Raw genomic sequence first — 21,662 nt, forward strand, 5'->3', positions numbered from 1 at the left:
ATTTGACTCGTGATTTCATTTTTGTAATAAACATGGGTAAAGATAAAAATAAGCATACAAAATACACAAGATTTCTTATATATATTTTTAGGGATCAACAGGTTGAGTCTGCTACTTTTAACCAAATCATTTATTCAAAAGGGGAAAACGGGATTATGTACTAATGTTGCATTAGTTAACTTAAAAAGTGCTAGTTAATATTATAAATCCAGTTATCAATAACCAGTGTAAAAGAGGCAATAGATTTCTGGAAAATGTTCTCCTGTCATATTATTGGTTAATTTATCCTTTAGGGAGATTCTATTTCCATAATGCTTTAGAATAGTCTATGTGTTGGATGAATTCTAAGTGTCATTTCAACTGGGATTCATGCAAAATGTGGGACACAACTCGATTCATAATGAAACAATTGAATAATCATGAAATGGCTTAATGGGATTCCATGCTGTTATTACTATGTTTGGCTGTGCGATTTGAGCCTTTACTGTAAAAAGTCGCAACCTACCAGTTCGTGGTATTTCAGCACTTTATCTTTGATTACTTATCCAATGAAATCTGCTAAAAGGTGTACACATACAAGTGTGATGGTGTCGATAAGGTGTTGATACCATGTTTCAAAAACATTAAATAATCCATCGTCGTGTGCATCAGAGTCATCTGTGTGGGTCACAGCAACCCCTCAGCCACACATCTGTGCTTTTCTTTGTGTATCCGGGGTGATGCTTTTCTCCACAGATATGAGCTGCAGCCTCTAAATAACATGACATTGAATACATGCCAATTGCCTTTGCAATAAACGGCACAAAGCCATCTCATATTTATAGTCCTCTGCCATCCTATTTTCCACTTTTCCGGCAGTCAGCCACACTAGCACGGTCCTTTAGAAATGATATTGCTCCCGAAGGTGTTTTTGTAAGAACTACCTATTCAGCGCTTGTCATTTTGATGATTTATACAGATGTGAAGCACATTGAAATACATTTCACAGCCATTATCATTCAAATTCAAGATATGTACGCTTAAATCTCAAAGCTTGCAAAAATTTGAAACATCAATGGAGAGTTAAGCCGGGGAACTTTGTCAGCGCATTCATTTCACGGACAGTAGAACTGACTGACAGATGTTTATTTACACCAAGCGTGAGCTTTTATTGAGTAATTGTGTGTGGGTTTTATTTGACATGAACTGTGAAACCTTATACACAGGTAATTATGTTAAGACAGGATGCGCAAAAACAAATTTGAAATGAAACATTAATAAATATGCTTCCTATGAATATATAAGTATTCATATTTTCTCAGAAAATAACTTTTAGTTTGGGCCACTTCTGGGCCGTAAAGTCACTAGGTTAAACAGAATCTGTAATATTTTGAATCGCTGAGATATCAGGTGGAAATATCTTTGTGATTATTTTATAATGGGACTTTTTTCACTGTGGATTCATTGAATTGACGGCGGAGAGGGCTCAGCACGTTCCTCCAGATGCATTGTGACTGGAAGGCGGCGTTTCGTGCTCGGGGTTTAAAGATGAGGGTTCGGTCACCGTTGGGGTCAGAACGTGACGACACACTGGACAAGTACCAGACTGTAAAACAAAATATACCAATATTTCCATAAAAAGGACGAACGTCATTTATTTCATTAGAACGTATTTAAAAACATAGTCATATATACCTTTCTGAGCCAGAGAGTGATGCAGAGTTTATGGAACATGTGGTGGCACGGCAGGTGGGTTGCGATCTCATCGTCGACGTATTCACTGCAGCAGATGGCACAACACTGCTCCTGCTCTGTAAAACCAAAGCGAGTGACAATGTACGTAGAAGACAACCTGCCGGCTCTTCATCAACTTTTACAACCAACCACATCTAACCAAATATTCCCACGCCTCGATTCGGTCACGCACGCATCAAATGATTCATTCCAGTCATGAGAGGTTAAATTGAGGCCATTTGATGTATCCCATGGCAGATTTATCATCCCAAACGCATTTATGCCATAAAGCTGAAGTGGCACATTAGTGCGCCAGCGTGCCGTCGTTCATTTCGTGTCTGCAACATATTGCTCATCTGGTTGTCATATTGGTACCCCCGATCTCGTCGCTTTATAAAGTATTCTGGGCAAAATCTCATTAGAAAATTGTGTGTCAGCATCACGCCTCATACGTTCAGATATTTATGGAATATCCAATATGCAAAACGCTTTACAGTAGGAGCAGGAGTGAGAAAAAAGAATTATACGTCTAGAATCGCAATGAATTGCATCCAGGATAAAAGTTTGTGTTTACATAATATGTGTGTTAGGGTGTACTGTGCATATTCATTTTGAATGTATAAACCCGCACACATGCAGGTGTACATTTAAGATAAACATAAAATCGAAAAATGTACATTTAAATTATACATAAATACTGTATATACATGCTATGGGGATGTTTTTATAAATATAAAAATGATGCGCAGTACACACATACTTTTATTCTTTAGCCCAGGGGTGGCGAACCCGCGTGCGGCTCTTTGACTGCTTTTTTGCGGCTCGGTTCAGTCTCCAGTCCACATGTTCTGTGTAAGCCAGTACTATTCAATTGGCCCAGCCCATGGTCCCGTCAAAACCGCACATTCATACGTAAATTAGAAATTGTGCGCGCAGAAGCTGCATGCGCAAAACCGTTTCGTAAAATGATACATGAATCATTTTTATTTGTATGCGTGTGTGCTCCTGCACGCACTTTTTCAGTCACAACACAGGAGGACGAGCTGAAAACTGTCATTGCTGTTCTCTTCCTTCATATCTCGTACTGAAAAGGTTTGAGTTGCAGAGGAATTTGTGACTGTTTCACATAAAAGTTTCGTAATTATTAAGTTCGTGGTTTTTCCTCTTTTTTTCTTATGTGCTGAGGGGCCGCTGTGCCTTGGTGAAACGGTGTTTGTAGGCTACGTAAAGAGCTCTTTTCCAAAACGCGATAAACCTAAAAAGCTGCCCCAAAGAACCAGCAAAAGTAATGATTATGAATGTGTAAAAAATTGCGATAATTGAAAAATAGCAGCAGCTTCACTGCTGAAATGACTGGCCCTTCTTGGAAATCTGGCCCAGCGGAATTTCACAATTCATTAAACTTTTTTTGAATTTTATTTAAAAATAAATAGGAATTAATTTAAATGTATTTTATTAATGTAATTGTCCTTTTTTTAAATAATATATTATTCGTATAATTGTTTGTAATAATTAACAGAACCTCAACTGTTAATTCTTTGTCCCGAAAATGAAAATGTTAAACGTTCAGTAAAAGACCTTCAGCTGTCACGGCACACAGTTGAAGAGAGAATATCGAACATTAATGACTCAGTTGAAACACATTTATATTCAGATCTTCAGAAGTGCCGGTATTTCAGCATTGCTTTGGATGAGTCTTGCGAGTCTTGCCAATTTCACAATTCATTAAACTATTTTTGAATTTTATTTAAAAATAAATAGGAATTAATTTAAATGTATTTTATTAATGTAATTGTACTTTTATATTATTCGTATAATTGTTTGTAATAATTAACAGAACCTCAACTCTCGCGCAATTTAACGTGGCTAGCCTACTGACAGGAGCTGCCGCTGTCTGTTAAGTGAAGTACGTTAGTAGGAATTATCATGGCAGAATCAAAGAAGCATACAGCTAAGCGCAAATATGAAGATGAGCACAGAACATTTTTATCTGAATGGGAGGATTTATATTTTTTTGTTGAACGAAATGGAAAACCATTCTGCTTGATATGCCAGACGTCGTTGTCGCATTTTAAGGCTTCAAATCTTGAGCGCCATTTCACATCACTCCATTCTACGGTGGCCCGGGAATTTCCCAAAGGCAGTGAACTTCGCAAGCACAAGGTAAACACTTTGAAACGTCAGTCAGAGAAGCAAAGTCAGCTTTTTCGGAAATTTACCAAGCATTCAGAGACAGTAACATTAGCGTCATATCAGCTGGCATGGAACATTGCTCGTGCAAAAAAACCATATCGTGAAGGAGAGTTTCTTAAAAAGTGCCTTAATGATGTTGTTGCTATTCTTTGTCCCGAAAATGAAAATGTTAAACGTTCAGTAAAAGACCTTCAGCTGTCACGGCACACAGTTGAAGAGAGAATATCGAACATTAATGACTCAGTTGAAACACATTTATATTCAGATCTTCAGAAGTGCCGGTATTTCAGCATTGCTTTGGATGAGTCTTGCGATGTTCAAGATAAGCCACAGTTGGCAATATTTGTACGATTTGTGTCAGAAGACTGCACAATTAAGGAAGAGCTGCTTGACATTGTGCCACTAAAAGACAGAACCCGTGGCATCGACCTGAAAGAGACACTGATATCTGTTGTTGAGAAAGCAGATCTGCAGCTATCAAAGCTAACAGCAATAGCCACTGATGGAGCACCAGCAATGTTGGGATCTGGGAAAGGCCTTGTAGGGCTGTGTAAAGCTGATGACCGTTTTCCTGAATTTTGGACATTTCATTGTATTATCCACCAAGAGAACTTGGTGTCTAAAAAGCTGAACTTGGATCACATCATGAAACCTGTGCTGGAAATTGTCAATTTTATACGCACACATGCTCTCAACCACAGGCAGTTCAAAAATCTCATTGCTGAGCTTGATGAAGATCTTCCATCTGATCTGCTTCTTCACTGTTCTGTAAGATGGCTTTCAAGAGGTAATGTGCTTTCTCGTTTTTTTGAGCTTTTAAATCCAGTGAAGCTGTTCCTCGCAGAGAAACATAAGGACTATCCTGAGCTACGTGATCCCCAGTGGATTTCGGACTTGGCTTTTTTGGTCGACATGCTGCATTATCTGAATGGCCTCAATGTGGATCTGCAAGGAAAGTCAAAGATGGTGTCTGACCTGGTGCAGAGTATTTTCACATTTGTCAACAAACTCAAGCTGTTCAAGACTCATCTACAAAAGAGGCAGTTAACACATTTTCCATCCTTGTTGAAGGCAAGTGGACATGCAGCAGATGTTGTAAATGTGAGTACTGCACGGTATGCAACACTGCTTGAAAATCTCGAACAGAGTTTTGAGGAAAGATTCTCTGGCCTACGCCAAAGAAGAGCACAAATTTCATTTCTTATCAACCCATTCACTGCTGAATCAGACTGTTTAAAAGCCCCTTTAGTGGAAGATGAAGCAGCCTCTCAGCTTGAATTGATTGAACTTTCTGAGGATGACAGACTGAAAAGTGTTCTGAGGGAAGGAACCGTGGAGTTTTGGAAGATTGTGCCGAATGAGAAATATCCCAATGTCAAACAGGCTGCAGTCAAACTATTGTCAATGTTTGGGTCTACTTACATGTGTGAATCACTTTTTTCCACACTGAAACAAGTGAAATCAAAGCATCGCTCTGTCCTGACTGACACGCACATAAAAGAGTTACTACGAGTAGCCACAACTGAATACAAGCCAGACTTCACAAAGATTGTGGAAACCAAGGAGTGCCAGGTGTCCCACTGAGTCATGTAACCATTTAGGTAGGCTGATAGCCTGATAATATGACAAACATTGACACACATTAAAATCTATTAAAACCATTGTGTTATGTAATTTGTAAACTGTAATAAGTAATACTTTGTAATTGAAATGTTATTCAATAAATAACAGTTATTGTGAGACACATCTGTTGTGTGGCTCTTTGGAGTGATGAGGTTTTTTTTTTGGCTCATCATGCTGAACAGGTTCGCCACCCCTGCTTTAGCCCTATTAATGACAAAAGCTTCATAGAGTTGGTACCAGTGTTGTCGGCATGGATGGTGATTTGGGGTAGGCAGTCGATGATCTGCTCGGTGGCGGGGGGTTGGGCTTGCTCCACATCTATAGCTAAAGACTCCAGATGAGCCAGTGCCGCCTGCAACCCAACAAAACACATTAGCATATTTCATTTCCCCTGGATAAAGATAGAAGCCAGTTCATTTCTACCGTCTTCTCACATTGGCTGCAATCAATGCAACTTTCACAACATTGAAGATCAAATGAATCCCATTTCAGTATAGCAGAAGTAATCTAGAATTCTCTCTATGTGGTCTAAAAAGATAAAATAAGCCAATTAAGTAAGCCTTATTACAACGGAGGAACGACGCCGAGCTGTTTATACAGGCAGTGTTAAAACATTCTTCGTCATTCATTGAACGACGTCCAATGGTGAAATTAAATCAGAAAGGGTTACATAGGGTACCATCTTCATTTGGACATTTATACACCCCTCTGACCTCATTTTTATTAAACAAGGTGCTTTTCATTAAAAATATTGAATATTACTCTTGAATAAAGATTCTCGGTGAACTTAATGGAGTAGGAATACACAATCATTCAAACAGCACTAATATAGACTCCCTCTGGTTTGGTAAGACTTCAGAAGAACAGAAGTCTCTCACCTCCATAGCCTGAGCGAGACGCTCCTCTAACGCCATGTATGTGAGGAGCTGAGAATGATCCACGTAGGAGATTGCCTGAGCCATCCCGAAACCATCACCAAACTCATCTAGAAACCTGAACGAGAAAAAGGACAGAGACCTCACACGTCCAGTTCACAACAAAAGCAACTATAAAACCAAAAACGTAAAAGTTTATAGTTGCGTATCATTCTAAATTGGGGCAAACAGCCACAACTAATAATACAGAGAAATATTATCAAGGAGATCACTTTCAGAGTGATTTTATTCCTAGATGATAGCCAATCCAAAGCGGTATGAATTGATCTGTATTTGTTTGGTGTGGATGCTAATACAGGTCTTATTATAGTCATATTTATCATCCTTGATGTGAACAGGCTTTTAGTTTTCTCATTTATTCCTCAGCTGACATATAATGAATAATTTGTCATTATGTTTCTACTGTTATGAAATCATAAAGATTACAACATCATAGTTTGGATTCACACTTTGCTGCTGAATCTCACGAAAACGTTCAAAGGTCAAGTTTTACCCTAAAGTTTTTTTTTTTTACATAAATGTGACAATGTATGTGGGTCATTTGTTTCAAATTGAGACGTATACATCACCTGATGGTTGAGTAAATACACTTTCGTTTGATGTATTGTTTGTTATGATACAACGATATTTGGCTGAGGTCAAAAGAGCGTTCAGCAATGAGTCTGTAGGCGTTTGTAGATGTGCCTCAACCGTCCTGAAAAATGAAGCTGCAGTCTCTTTGGTCGCCCCCCCCCGGTGGCAGACGGCAGCATAGGTCATGAACCCCCGCCCTCATCAAATAAATAAATTATACCAGACTAAAAAAATCAATAACAATTCAAATAAATTTGGCCTTAGATGGTTCTTGTCATTTTAGTTAGTTCTTATCACTCTGGTGTATATTCAAGTAGTCGTTTTCCTAATGAGTTTTCTAGGTAGTAAAAATGGGCGGGGTAGTATGATTTCTTTATTTATGATTGAGTCATTGGGGAATGTGGGCGGGACCTTGATAAAGTGGCTCCTGTATCCTAATGATTCGAAAAATCAATAATTTTGACCCATACAATCTATTGTTGGCTATCGCCACGAATTTACCCGTGCTTCTTACGACTGGTTTTGTGGTCCAGGGTCCCAAATGTGATGTAAAAAGCCTTTTAGGTCCATCACGATTCTTTGACTACATACAGATATATATTATATATTAACTTTCGGGTGATATTTCACCAGGGCCTGTTATTGACAAAATCTGAAGGACGATTTAGTTTCATTGCCGTTTATTATCTGATATTGTTCAAAAGATTGTTAACCTCCACTCTGTGTCCAGATCTTCGCTCACGCTGGAATCATCTTCCAGGTTATTGTTGCCGTCCAGGATAAAGAGTCCAGGATGCACGAAGTGACTGACACCATCTGCTTCTTCGTCGCTACTGGTGCCCGAGTCTTCATTATACATGAGCCAGGGGATCTCGCCCTCCTCCAGAGGGGTCTGCTCCCTGACACACACAAACACGAAAATGTTTACATGGTTTTTGGAATACCAAGTTCACTATTTATTTTTATATTTCAATACACTGATATTGAAAGGGTTTCATTGAAGTTGATAAAGACTGAAATAAGAATAACGGCACAGCTGTATGGGTTTAATATACACATTTAAATGCATAACTTTTGATGATTATTTTCATCCGTCGTCAGCCCTGGTAGTTTTACACATACACATCTAATATTATAACACATTTTTTTCGTTTATTCAGTACCCATCAGTTGTTCATTTGAATTTAAAGCATGCATATTGCTAGCATTTATAAAATCTGTCATCCTTATTGGCCTAAATCTACACATTGTGCAATGTTATCTATTGTGATTAAATGTATTACCCCCACATGTATAGAGTTTGTTAGAGTATGTGTGCTTACTCGAGAGCGAGGCTGAGAGAAGGCACTTCCTCCTGACTGCTGTTACTGCTGCCAGGCAGCTCATCCATACAGGGCAGAGTCTCCCAGCTTTCCTCACTGCTGCACCTGTCTTTCTCCAGCCCAGAGTCAGACGTCCACGAGGCCGACCACTCGCCCTCGCTGCATTCTGAGCTGCTGCCGAGAACACACACACATTCACACACGTGAGCCCACTAAATAGACGGCTAACTAATCTTCTTAGCTGAAGCGCATTAGCATGCTGAGAGCACAGAAAGCACCTTTGGCACCCGATCGCTTCCTGCTGGTTGGATACTTCATCAAGCATTCACACAAAATGCACAAATTAATTCACGGCTTGTGCATGCTATATATTTGTTATACACAACCGGTAAAAAGTTTAGTCGCTTGACTGAATCTTTCTTTTGATCTGACCTTTAATTCTTCAAAAATTCAATTATAAATAACGAATTTACTTCAGCATACACATTTAATATAATGCGCATAATACATACTGTACCTTCTTTCGCCCTTAACAGACGGATCACACTTCCTTTCGAAGTCCTCTAGACCTTCACAGACGTTGTCATCGTTCCCACCCGCTGCAGCGTTATCATCCTCTGGTTTCTTTTCTAAAGAGTTGAAGTCACTCAAGGCCATGGGTGGAAAATCAAAGAGGAACTCGCTTTCAGGGTTTATTTGTCCGAGGAAACCCGGCGGTGCAGAGCCGCACTTGTTTCTGACCGTCGTGTCTGACAAAAGACTTGCTTCCTTTTTGTCTGAACGTTTCCTCCTTTTGAGGTGGTTCTCGCTGGTCTGTTTGCGGATCTTCGGCCTCACGACCAAAAGTTCTTCAGGGTTCACATTTCCTGTGCTTTGACAGGAAGCAGAAACAGCACCGGCTGTAACCCCGTGAGCTTGGTCTTCATAGACCAGCAACTGGTCAATGTTTTCTTTGACAGTTCTTTGCGGCTCATCACAATAAAGTTCTGTTGGCGCCGCTTGAGCGAAACATTCTGTATCTTTATTTTTCGATGTAAATACATTGGAATGCAAATCATGGAAAGAATCGGCATTGTCCTCCAGATTGTCAATCATATGGTTGAGTCTCTCATGAATGGCCTGAGATGGATATGAACTTGAGTCCTCTTCTTCAGCACCACTACTGTCAGGCTCGTAGGCGTCTATGTTGATGTAGCTCAGAACCTCAGGTCTCTTAGGCTTTTCTTTTGTAATGGGCCACGCTCTTTCTTGTTCATTCGTTTCTATATGAGAGTGATTATATGGAACAACCTGGTCACTCTTTGGTCTCTTGGAATGGTTTGAGGTGGGGTTCGTGACTCTCCACAATGAAGACGGTTTCCTGCGGCCATCCTGATTTGATGGAGCGTTTAATTCAGGAAGGACTGAATTCGAGGATGCCATTGGAAGAATATTCTGAAGCACTGAAGAAACACTGCTCTTTGAGTCTGGAGGGGAAAATGCTTTGATTATTACTGGCTCTCTATGGATATAAAGTAAAAAAGGTTGCATGAAAGTTTTGAAGTGCGTATGCACCTCAGGATGATCTTTTTAATTTAATATATTTAAATGTCATTTTTCCAAAATGAAAAATCAAAACACATTTTGCATAAAGCAACACAGCAAAAACAGATATTTTTGTTCTTTTCATGAGAACTGAGAGAACCCCTTAAGTCATTATTGTAGTAAGGGGGGAATCATCATGAAAACCCATCATTTAAAAAAAAAAAAGATTTTAACCATTTATAATGTAATGTTAAATAGTTAAGATATGTTAAGTAATAAATATGTATTTCTTGTAGGGCTGCACAATGATAAGTCGTGACTAATCGTTTGAAGAATAAACTATGTGTGCGTGTACTGTGTAAATAATAATTCATAAATAAACACACGGTGCACAAATGTACAAAAATAGGAAAGAAACAAGTTAAATATGAAATATTTATATATATATATATATATAGGGTCAAAGACGTTAAGATAGCCCCATCAAAAGAAATATACAAAAGTGATTTTCTGTCCATAGAAAGCACATTAAATTCTACTACACGGTTTCAACTAAGTTTTGGGAGAAAAATGTCCAAATTTAGTTGAAATAATGTTTGTCATTCAGTGTAACACGATATTTATGGACAAAATCAAACAACGTGCTTATTCTGACTTGTACATATTAAAATATAAAAGAGTATGGGAGCATATTACTTTTTATTTGAGTAAAAAATTCTTATTGACAAATTGCCAAAACCTAGGATAGTGGCAAATAAAAAAAGTAAACTTACAACGAATTAGCATTTGGGGTGAAAGTATTAATAAATCGATTTTTGGTGTAAATATGCATGATTGTTACACAATCTTTTTGTGAGCCTCTGTATGACATTTATTTTTTGCTCAGAAAAACATCAACAATTTAAAGCAGTATTACACTTATAGTTTATATGCTTAAAACCTTTTTCGTATTTGACCCATATATATCATTGCGCGGCCCTAATTTCTTGTTCCTGGTAACATGTAGAAAGAGTGAACATTGTTACAATACAAAGCGGGCTGAAAATCTGCTTCCTCAATACACAAAACCTTAATTCTATTCATATAATGTGGAAAAAATACTAATCAACATTTTGAATGGGGCTTATTTTTTTCATGGTAGTACCATTGTAGTTTTTCTTCGAGTGGCGAGTAATACAGTGAGAACAGAAGGATCTCAGCAGAACGAAACACATAAAAAGAACATCAAAATGAAAGTTTCATTCATTCTATGCAAAGCTTCTTATACAAAACAAGAATGATTAGTTCCATTTTTACATAATGAAAAAACAGCTCTTATTCGTATTTTGACATAAGGTGAAGAAGTCATCCTCAACAGTGGTCCAGGGCTGGGCCGTGGCAGCAGGGGCCGGGGGGCACCGGTACACCGTGAGAGTATTGCGGTATGTATACTGTAGTACTGGGTTTGTCAAGTTCAGTTTGAATATTTTGACACCCCTACAAACACCACAAGTATAACTCGGCTCCACTAAACCCATACTGCACATTACAGAGCTGTTTATTCACCATGTGAATGTCAAAATCAACGGTAACACATCGAGATTGAGCCTCGAAGCGGACCGAAACATTTTCATCATGTTCTATTACCTATTTGTACATACCCATTGCCTGGTCCTTATGATCACTGTTCATCTCCATGTTCTGGCTGTCCACGGTGGGTCTTTGCTTCTCTGTAATAGGTCGAAAGCTGACGTAAGCGTGTCTCCGGCCGTATCTCCTGCCTGAGATGGTTTGATATCCTCCAGCTGTCTTAGGCCACGCAGGCTTCCCTGCCTCCTGACCCATTCCTGTGGGAGACAGATGCTGGAATTCAAGAGAAATACATCCAGGAATAAATCGTGTTTAATCGTTTTTTCATTTGACCCTCATGTCGTTTCAAACCTATGCTGACCTTCTTTCTTCTGAGGAACACAAAAGAACAACACGCCCCCATTGACTTGCATTGGTGGTCACAAGAAGACATTTCTCAAAACATCTACTTTTGCGGCACAACACGAGGGTGACTAAATGAAGGCGGGATTATATATATATGAAGCGTTTCGCTTGACTTATAAATCAGTTGTGTTAATGTACGCAATGTTTTGCTATTGCACAAACAGGACTGCTTTCAAGTTAGCATGTCTGTCAACAATACGCCATGAAGCTGTTTGAAATAAGAGACCCACGTTGGCTGAAAGCAAGCCACGACATACAATAAACATCTTGTCAGAGTGATCGCCATTCAAAGAAAGATACACACTTTGAGATCATTTTAGTCGACTACGGGCCCCGTTGCAAGTTCAACGCAGCTAACGGGCTAATGTATGTTTGTCACAAAGCACCGTGCAACCTACGGCGTATATAACAGCGCGCGTTCTCGCGTTCGTGCCTCCATTTTTCCGCAGAAACCTCACTTTAGTGATTTACTTGATTTAATGTGCTGTATGATGAAACACGGTACCTGTTCCTGGATGCGTCTCGTGTCACAACTTACTCTGCGGACGTCACCGCGAAACTTAGGAGTCATGTGACACGGATCCCCCAATCAGAACGAGCTCTGCGAGGCATCCGTCAGCATCTACAGGCCAACTGCAGCGTCACGTGTGCCATTTAAAGCCCACCTAGAAGGGAATAAGGGATACAGCAGCGTTGTGACCCACCGGCGATGTGAGTTTGAGTCGAATTATTATTATTATTATAAGAATCTGTTATTGTATGGAAGGAATTGATTTCCAATGAAACGGTTGCTAGGTGCGGGCCAGGAACGGGTCGTTTATCCTACAGAAAATAAAACACTGCCAAGAACTTGGAAACGTTCTCTCTTTTAATGGCCCTTCATTCTAAATTATTTTATTCGTGAATCCCCAACCCCAAAATCAAAAGTCTTTCAACATTGACTCACCCTCATGTCACCGATCTTCTTTATTCTGCAGAACATGTTTTGAAAAAAAGGTCTGTAGCCTACACAAAGAAACATTGACTTCATTGAATGGACAGAAAACCAAATTGCTCAAAAAGTCTTCTTTTGTGTGCCACGTTGAACGATATATGGACGATATAACGGAATTTGAGCTATTTGCAGGTGTCATGCATAAGCAGTGCTCGAATTGAATCAAGTCTTATGGTGGGTCCCCCTTTTTTGTGGGGGTGGGGGTTCGTGTCGAAAATATACAATTTATACCAAATACACAATATATTTGATCATAATGTGCATGACTATATATATTCAAAACAGGCTCGCATAAAAGAACAGGCTTTCAATGTGTTTTGGATCAAATCAATATAGGCTTGGTGAACAGAAATGAACATTTTGTTTGGCGTTTCAAATTTAAAGTGACATGACAACTAGCCCATAAACAAAAGTAATATAAATTATTGTAAATAATTAATTCGCAAATGTACCAAATCCATTGCATGAAATGAATCACATTTGTCAATATCATTATAATTTGTATTCAAATTAAAATGACCCCCCTAAGTCTATTTTTTACTTGTTATGGGGGTCCCCGGATCCCCCCAGTCCCCCTTCAATTCGAACACTGTGCATAAGGGCAACTATAAATAAATGCGTTTTATAGATATCACAGATTATATGCATTGGCATTTGCGACGGAGAGAAAAATGCGTTAAAATGGCTATAACAAACATAATCCACACTCACAAATGGCTGCTTATCCTTCGTTCTATCATAAAATAAATGATTTATTTATAACTGAGTGTGATGTAGCATTAACATGCTTATCTTAAAGAATAACACTGTTGAAATGTCGCTGAATGTGATTTTAATTGAGTTTATTTGAGGCATTTGGCTTGCACGCGGGGATAAGCGAATACGCGATGATGTCTATGTCATACGGGACGCACGGGCTCACCTGTGCTTGCATGACGATCTTTCGTTGGGCGGCGCAGCTCCACACGCATTTTATCTTTCCGTGGCACAGCGAGCGCAGAAAGGGGGCAGGTCGACGCTTTCCTTCGCCTGTTTGACCATCACAATTTGCTGAATCACACAAACTCTTCCGCATCGTCAAAACTTTGAAAACACATCGCGGTCGCGTTCAGTCAACGTGCAGACAAAGCGAGCGACGTAAAGGGGGAGAGGTTGTCCCCTTCCGAGAACACTTCATGGCGAAAAGTAGCACTTCCTCGTGCATTTTGGGGCTTACTTTTTCACTTTTGACTTCGCTCGGCGTGTGACCATTGGCAGGATTGAAAAGTTTCACATGTACATTGACCTTCGGCAACACTCGCGTGAAAAATGAAGCTCAGCAGACAGTTCACAATTTTTGGCAGTGCCATATTCTGCGTTGTGGTATTTTCTCTATACCTGATGTTGGATCACATAGACCTCAGCAAAAACCCGAACGGAGAGAGAAATCAAAACGTGAGTATTACTGACACATTTTGACACAAAAAGCAAGACTTGTGGTGGGTTTATCGAGCGAACAGTTCGCCTGTTAATATTAACTTTGCAGTGGTGGTGTGGGGGTACAAGTTTGGAGCGGTAGTTTGATTGTTTATTAAAATACGCGACGGAACTGTTAAGAGACTGGATGCGATAATAGCGGCGATAATTCAACGCACTTCCTGTTTGTCAAGTAAGAATAATGTTAAGAATTAGGCTACTTTGCGCATTCTGATGAAAACCGACGGATGCATTGACGTTTGTAAGAGTTCAGCAGGGGTCAGTGAACTATCAAAGGTCACTTCATCGCAGTTAAAGGATGTATTTCGAAATCCATTGAGCTCCCTAAACGGCGTCTTTTTGGATACATATTTCCAGTGCGTAAAATGCGCAAGAAGACGTTTCACGTGAAATAAAATGATCTGGGTTTTTTTAATACTACGTGTGAAAACGTCCTTTCAGTTGACAGTTATCGCTGTCGTTGACTCGACGGTACACATGGCTCTTCGAGTTAAAGGGACAGTTCACCCAAAAATGAAAATTCTGTCGCCATTCGCTCACCTTCGGGTTGTTCCGAATGTGTATACATTTCTTTGTTGTGATGAACACGGGGGAAGATGTTAGAAAGAACGATCGCCACCATTGACTGCTAGGAAGAATGACGACGGAACGGCTGTTCTACATTCTTCAAAATATCTTCTTTTGCGTCCAACCTAAGACATTTTTCCTAATATGTTGGATCCCATGCCGACTTCATTGATTGGTGGAATAAAATAAATATCTCGCTTATTTTAGAATTCTTTTGTTATTATTATACTAATTATTATAGTAATTAAAATTGGCTCGTTGATGATCATCATTTATATTACCATAGTTTTATATCGTGGTTAATATGGTAACTGTACTGAGACCATGGTAAATTAGTTGTTGCAATGGTTTTACTGTAAATTTGAGTAAAACCATGGTTAATTTTTCTAAAATGGTGGTCATTGTGGACCTGTTAAGTATTAACAGGCAAGTTGTCAGTTTATTTTGTGACAGGCTGTTAACAAACAGAAGCAGGTTCTTCAAAATACTTTGCCCCCTTATATTGACTTGTAATCGGGTTGGACTTTTTCTTGTCAGAATGTAACAGCGTTAAGTTTTCTTTACACACCATGTTGGTGTCGCTTTGTCTTACGGCATATGCAAAAAACGATTAGCCTGGATGCCGTTAAACAAGCACAATTTACCATGAAGGTCATTTTCGGCGCTTACACTTGAAACCTGTTGACCGTATCACGGTTTAAGAACACTTATACGTTTAGACAGAAACACATGTTTTGTAAACCGATACCTTAAATGATGCTGTTTCTACATTTCAATACTTTTTCCGAAGATTGTGTAAAGCAGGTGAAAGTTCTTTGTTATGTCTCACTGCGTGTCTCTCTCTCTTTTGTAGGGCCAGCTTGGTATTCTGCAGGACAAAATAGACCACTTAGAAAGACTGCTCGCAGAGAACAACGAGATCATTGGCAACATCAGGGACTCCGTGATTAACCTGAGGGAAACTGTGAAAGATGGGAATGTGATTCCTGAAAGGAACATCAGTCAGGGGATCTTAGAACGGCTCCCCCCTGCTCCTGTGCTGCTGCCCATCTTCTCGGAGGACTGCCAGTTTGCAGCGCAGACATACTCCAGGGCAGCTGATGGAGTACAGGTAGAAAAAGAAATATATAAAGGCTGCGTTAAAATGAATGAGGCTGAATGATTGTTTTTTCTTCATGTTGTCACACAGGCTGCATTTCGCTATATAAGGTCGATTGTACCATGCTCGCAGCTTTCACTGTTAAGTTTTAGGTGTTTCATTGGTTGTTATGCAGTTTACCATTTTTGAAGATGTCCTCTTTTTTAAACATTTTACGTAGGTCATATACAGTATTTAAAAAGCATTGACGAATCGCATAGTAAGAATGTTATTACTTTGCATTATTCTGATGAAATACAAACATTGTCCTTGAAATTATGTTATCAGCATCATAACATTTAAAAACTTGTTTTGTATAGTTTCGTACAATGCAGGATAAGTTGTTCAATTTCACTACCTTTATTCTATGCAGTTTATTAATGTCAACATTTTGTTTTGAAATTCGGTTTATTTCTGGGTTTAAATTTGCCAGATTTTCCATTTGGTCTTGTGTATACCCATTCAACAATATAAACCTTCATTATGATGTCATTATTTTAATTCACTATACATGTTTATTAATAATAATAATACAATCTTATAAAATGATGTCCTTTTGTGCTTTTAGATGCTGGATGTTTACAATTTGCTCAATTTTGATAACCCTGATGGAGGAGTGTGGAAACAAGGCTTTGATATTTCTTATGAGGAAAATGAATGGGACAATGAGTCGCTTCAGGTCTTTGTTGTGCCTCATTCTCACAATGACCCCGGTGAGTCATAACATTGATCATGTCATTTTATTATCAAGAGATAATCGACATGTTTTGACTACGGTAAAGATGTGACACAGTTTTCAAGCTTTAACAAAAGAAATGTGTTGGATGTTTAATCCGCTTGTATCAGTTTCAGACATGTTGCAATGAAACTGTAAAACATTGCTGTATTGCACTAATGATAATGTGAATCACCATTGCAAATAATTTGGATTACTAAAAAACATTACGTTGAGGAGAAGTATGAGGAAAAATACACTTAATTGTCATAAAAAGGAAAGAAAACAGATTTATAGTGTAATACCAGGGAGAGTCTCAATGTTTTCGAACATTATTTTACAATTGTGGTTTTCAATAACAAGGCCAAACCTGCCTGTGATATATTTCATAAATCCTCATAAATATATTGACAGAATGTCATTTTAATAAACACTCCATTGAAAACTTGCACCTACAATGAAAACTTAGCAGCTGTTTTTTGCAATGTACATTAAAACTTTATTTAGGAACGTTTATGAATAATTTCCTATAGTTATTCAAATGCGAAAGGGAGTAAAAGCATTTTAGATTTGGATCTGTACAAAATAACAGCCATTAAACTTGCATGAAAGACGTTTTAGTCAATTTTCATTACGGGCAAACAATTTTGACATGATTTACTTTAAAAAGGGGCCCTGCTAAGAATAGCTAAGCTTGAATAGTGTTAGGATCACTTAATGCCTTCAGGCTTACATACTGTTTAACTACATTTTAGTGGGGAAACCGGTTCTTCTGACCAGTCCATGATAATGCCCTGTGATGAAGGGGGAAACACTTCCTGTTAGACATGATTTGCAACGACTGTCGCTCAACACTGTCACCTTTATAAGTATAATTCACTGAGAGAGTATTTGATTTAAGATGAAGTGCATGTTTTTGGTACTTTCTCACATCCCTAATATGTATATTGTGTCGTGGGTTTGTAGGTTTAGATATGAACAGTAAAAACACTGTGGCGTTGTCAAAACATGGCTCGGTTTGTTGTATGAGCGGTCCGGCACGTCAGCTTCCTCCTTAACCAATACTGGGACTACCTGTTTGTCTAAACAAAAGAGTTAGTCTGGAAATAGAATTTGCATTTTTGTGCTATGAATTCCTTCAGGAATTTTCTGTGGGTTTTTAGAACGGTGGCTTTATTTTTTATGAGAAAAAGTGTATATTAATTTTCAAATACCTTTTTATTACACAGTCATACCAAACGCTTCAAAAAAGTATAAATGCATATTACATCATCTGTCCAGTCAGTTACAGACTGATATGGAAAACCCCTCTGGGGTTAAGTGTCGTTTCTCTAATAGGAAACCTGTAAAGTGATTACTGCACTGCCAGGAGAGGTCTTACATTATTTCCCAAACCTGTTTGTGGAGACACAGCAGCACGTTTTGTTGGTGTAGAACCTTGTTAATGGAGAACCTCAAGACCTGGAATGGGTTTGTCAGATAAATGAGACAAAATGTGTACTGTGTGATATTTACTATATGTGGGAAACAATTCCACTGTTGTGAAGAGTTACAAACTAAACACCAGATATTACACCAGTCATTACCGGTGAGTAACTGTGGTTTGAGATCAATTAAAAGACGAATTGAGAGATTGATTGAAGTGTAAAATATGAATTGAACCTAAATCTTGTCATCTGCAGACAGGCTCATTACTAGTAATATAGTAAAAACATAACGGGGCGGTTTCTCAGACAGGGAACTGTCTGGGAACCTTAATCCAGGACTAGGCCTTAGTTAAATTAGGACATTTAAGTAGTTTTTAAAAACCTAACCCTTTACATTGTCCTCGTTTCCTGTTAACGCTACTTGTATTTGGGGTCAGTATGACTGGAAATTTAGAAAAGTAACAAAATATTATTCCACTGAGATGAAGGGAACCTTTTTTAAACTAAGGAAAACTTGATTGGGGTCATATTGACCCGATGAAGTGGTTGAGGGTTAAAAAAGAAATGTAAAAAAGAAGTCTTTTCACTTGTGGCAAAATAAGTTTGTGTTTTTCTGTTCAGGTTGGCTTAAGACATTTGATGACTACTATCAAGACCAGACGCAACACATCCTCAACAACATGGTGGTTAAGTTACATGAGAAAAGTCAGATGAAAATGATCTGGTCTGAGATTTCTTACTTTTCAAAATGGTGGGAAAACATTGATGAACAGAAACGTGATGCCGTGAAGAGGTGAGGCTTTATGTTTGTCTGGGTGTGGGTGGTATCTTATGTTCACCAAAATCTTATGTTACAGTATTTCATATCACATTATCTGTGTATGTCATAATATAGTTATTTTTGCTCCGTACTCAAGCCTAAATGGCTTATATTTCACTTATCCCATAATATTGCCTGTTTTTGATCGACCCAGTTTATAAAAGGGTTTAATTCACAATTCATAATCATTTTTATGATTGTTTTAACTGTATTTGAAATTTGATGGATACAAGCCAAGAGCTAATATTAGAACAAAATAAATGAATATTGCATCAGCTCACATTAGGCCACATTTAAGATTATAAAAGACTAGTAGACTTCGTAAAACTAATATTATAAAACAGATAGGTCCGTCTCTCAATTCGGATTGGATGAGACACATTAAAAGAAGAACTTAACTCTGTGTTACACCTCTTAAAGGGACAGTTCACCCAAAAAGGAAAGTTCTGTTATCCTTTACCTGCCACCTAGTTGTTCCAAAACTGTCTGAACGCAGAACGAGATAAAGAAGAATGTTTGTAACCGAACAGTTTTGGGGCACTATTGACTGTCATTTGTTATTTTGACCAGTTTGCCCGTTTCAATATTCGGCAAATAAATGTTCATAAAATTAAAGAAAAATATTCATTTTATTTAAACACACACTTATAAATCGTAAATTAGTTTTGTCTCGTAATTGTTTTTGCAGCTGTATTTATACTGTGGTATAACAGAACTATATAACAGAATCTTAAGTGCTTGATAAATGTCTACTGTCATAACACTGAACCTGATATCATGAATCTTCACGTGTCTTTATAGTGGATTCAATTATGGCACCAATCACACTCAGACCTGATGTAGGCGGGACTGAGAGAATAAAGGACTCTACTGTGCTTTTGTTCCCATTTTAATGAAGCCTGAGGTTTTGTTTTGTTTTACTTTATTGCCTAGTACTCAGGTGACAGTGTATGAAATACTCTGAAAAACAAACAACAACATACAGTCCAGGCCATACAAAAATAGCCTTTTAATAGTTAAAGAGGGCAAGAAATGTACTTTTCATACAACAGTGTTTTATAATAATCACTTCTTGTACGTTTTAAATACATTTTAATGCATGTTTAATTTTCTATGTAATCCATTAAGTTGCAACTCATTGATGTTAGAATTAAAATATGCAAATGTGTATTATGGATGATACGCATTACATACGATCACAAGGTCAGGACTCATTGGAGATGGCTTAATGGCTTGTAAATGCATGTTAAATATGCAGAGTTGGCAACATTCACGATAAGTAATGCCAACATAGCCTTGGGAAAGACACACATGCTATGTGGAAATGCAATAAACATTTCTGCTCTAGGTTTGAATTCCAATTAAATCATCTTTCAGGTAAAGGCTGAAGCCAAATAAAATATCCCACACCAATATTTATTCACCATTTATTGGATACACGTTGGAAGTGTGAAGCAACCAGGTTCTCTTCTTTGTGAGTGTTCACCCCTCCGTTTATTTCCAAGATGGCCTTGGCAGACTCCAAATCTGGATCTTTGGCAGGCACGAACAGGTTTTATTTCATTTTATATCAGCCGAATCAAGGTCTGGCATAATGATTCAATTTCACTGCCACATGCATGTGTATCTTCAGAATAAATCAGGTCGTCTGTGCTCTTAAAGTCTGTTCGCTGCGTTACGGAAAATAGGACCTGGAGATACGTCCATAAATTCTATCGATGCTGGCATACATTTTTTTTAATGTTTGAGCGTCGGGAATGAGACTTTTTATATATTTTCCTGATGTGATTTTCCTTCCTTGAATATTTATGTTAATCGAATAGCGTATGTCAACATGTTTTCTTAAAGGTCGAAGCTTGGCTCAAACTCATTTCGTGTTCTACAGGATGAACACGTTGAGGCACGAGCTGAGAATATCGACACAATGTACAGTTTTGTTTGTGTAGGATTTCAAAAAGAGGGGAGAACGGATCTTGAGGTTAATAAATGGCGTTAAGAACCCTTACCAAACCTCTCCAGTAGCTCATCTTCTTGGTCAGTTAAGTACTACGACTGGGATGAGAGTATCGTAACAATTCTTAGACAGAAAAATAAAGAAGAATTTTGAAAGTTCCTGTCAGCAACATGCTGAGCTGGTGTTCTTTGTTTTGCCGGCGTCTCTGTGTTATTAACGGCCTCCAGAGGGTCTCGCCGTAAGATTCAGCCGTTGAAATATGCGACACTACGGAGGAAAGCTGCTGACTGGCAGTCAGGGCTGAAGAATACTCCTCCTAATAAGAGATGCTATTACCCAAGGTGTCCGTTGTCTATTGAAGAAAATAATTAGTTTCTGCCGGTGCTACCGCTAACCGATTGGCACGGCTCAATAAATCCGAAAAAAACCTATGTAGTTACTTTAAAGCTGTAAATCTGGAGAAAGTGCTTTGCAGTTAAAATCCAGCAAAAAGTTGTCGATGTAAATGCAGTGGTGAAACATTAAAGTTTATGTTTTGTATACAGTGTTGCACAGAGAGGCCTTTACTCATTTGTGTAAAGATGCTTTGGAATTAACAAAACCTGCACAGAATTTGAAATTATTATAATAGATTTATCTGCATATGGTATGTTTTTTCTAAATCAGGCAAACAGATGAGAATATTATTTTGTGAAGATATGGATGCAAATTAGT

The 21,662-nt window shown here is 38.3% G+C and overlaps 2 protein-coding genes across 11 annotated transcripts in view; one reads left to right on the plus strand and one right to left on the minus strand.

Moving 5' to 3' along the window:
- Positions 1 to 513: 513 nt before the first annotated feature.
- Positions 514 to 12,862, minus strand: pja2 (praja ring finger ubiquitin ligase 2). 10 transcript variants are annotated; one of them, XM_079482632.1, is made up of 10 exons: positions 12,804 to 12,862; positions 12,363 to 12,522; positions 11,524 to 11,725; positions 8,877 to 9,825; positions 8,360 to 8,530; positions 7,751 to 7,936; positions 6,408 to 6,522; positions 5,767 to 5,881; positions 1,675 to 1,790; positions 514 to 1,585 (listed from the first exon to the last, which is right to left on the minus strand). In XM_079482632.1, the coding sequence occupies exons 2-10, from the start codon at positions 12,426 to 12,428 to the stop codon at positions 1,466 to 1,468; spliced, it is 2,040 nt and encodes a 679-aa protein (XP_079338758.1). In that variant the 5' UTR covers positions 12,429 to 12,522; positions 12,804 to 12,862; the 3' UTR covers positions 514 to 1,465. The 10 variants fall into 10 exon arrangements, 8 of the variants coding, with proteins under 8 accessions (XP_079338758.1, XP_079338757.1, XP_079338764.1 ...); XM_079482631.1 differs by having other exon boundaries at positions 8,360 to 8,533; XM_079482638.1 differs by lacking the exon at positions 12,804 to 12,862 and having other exon boundaries at positions 11,524 to 11,709; positions 12,363 to 12,485.
- Positions 12,863 to 13,752: 890 nt separating this feature from the next.
- Positions 13,753 to 21,662, plus strand: part of man2a1 (mannosidase, alpha, class 2A, member 1) — a 40,677-nt gene continuing 32,767 nt past the window's right edge. Inside the window, exons 1-4 of the mRNA XM_079482714.1 lie at positions 13,753 to 14,285; positions 15,748 to 16,005; positions 16,601 to 16,745; positions 18,796 to 18,967. Of these exons, the coding sequence (XP_079338840.1) occupies positions 14,160 to 14,285; positions 15,748 to 16,005; positions 16,601 to 16,745; positions 18,796 to 18,967 (701 nt within the window). The 5' untranslated portion in view covers positions 13,753 to 14,159. The remainder of the gene's footprint in view (positions 14,286 to 15,747; positions 16,006 to 16,600; positions 16,746 to 18,795; positions 18,968 to 21,662) is intronic.

The sequence above is a fragment of the Barbatula barbatula genome, assembly GCF_947034865.1.
Source record: "Barbatula barbatula genome assembly, chromosome: 2".
Lineage (NCBI taxonomy): Eukaryota > Metazoa > Chordata > Actinopteri > Cypriniformes > Nemacheilidae > Barbatula > Barbatula barbatula.

Coding starts and splice junctions, on each gene's coding strand:
- pja2 (XM_079482633.1), bottom strand. CDS start 11,885: ATGTCTTCTTGTGACCACCAATGCAAGTCAATGGGGGCGTGTTGTTCT. Junction 7,937..8,359: donor TCTCTCAGCCTCGCTCTCGA/GTAAGCACACAT, acceptor TGTGTGTGTCAG/GGAGCAGACCCCTCTGGAGG. Junction 1,586..1,674: donor TCACTCTCTGGCTCAGAAAG/GTATATATGACT, acceptor TTTGTTTTACAG/TCTGGTACTTGTCCAGTGTG.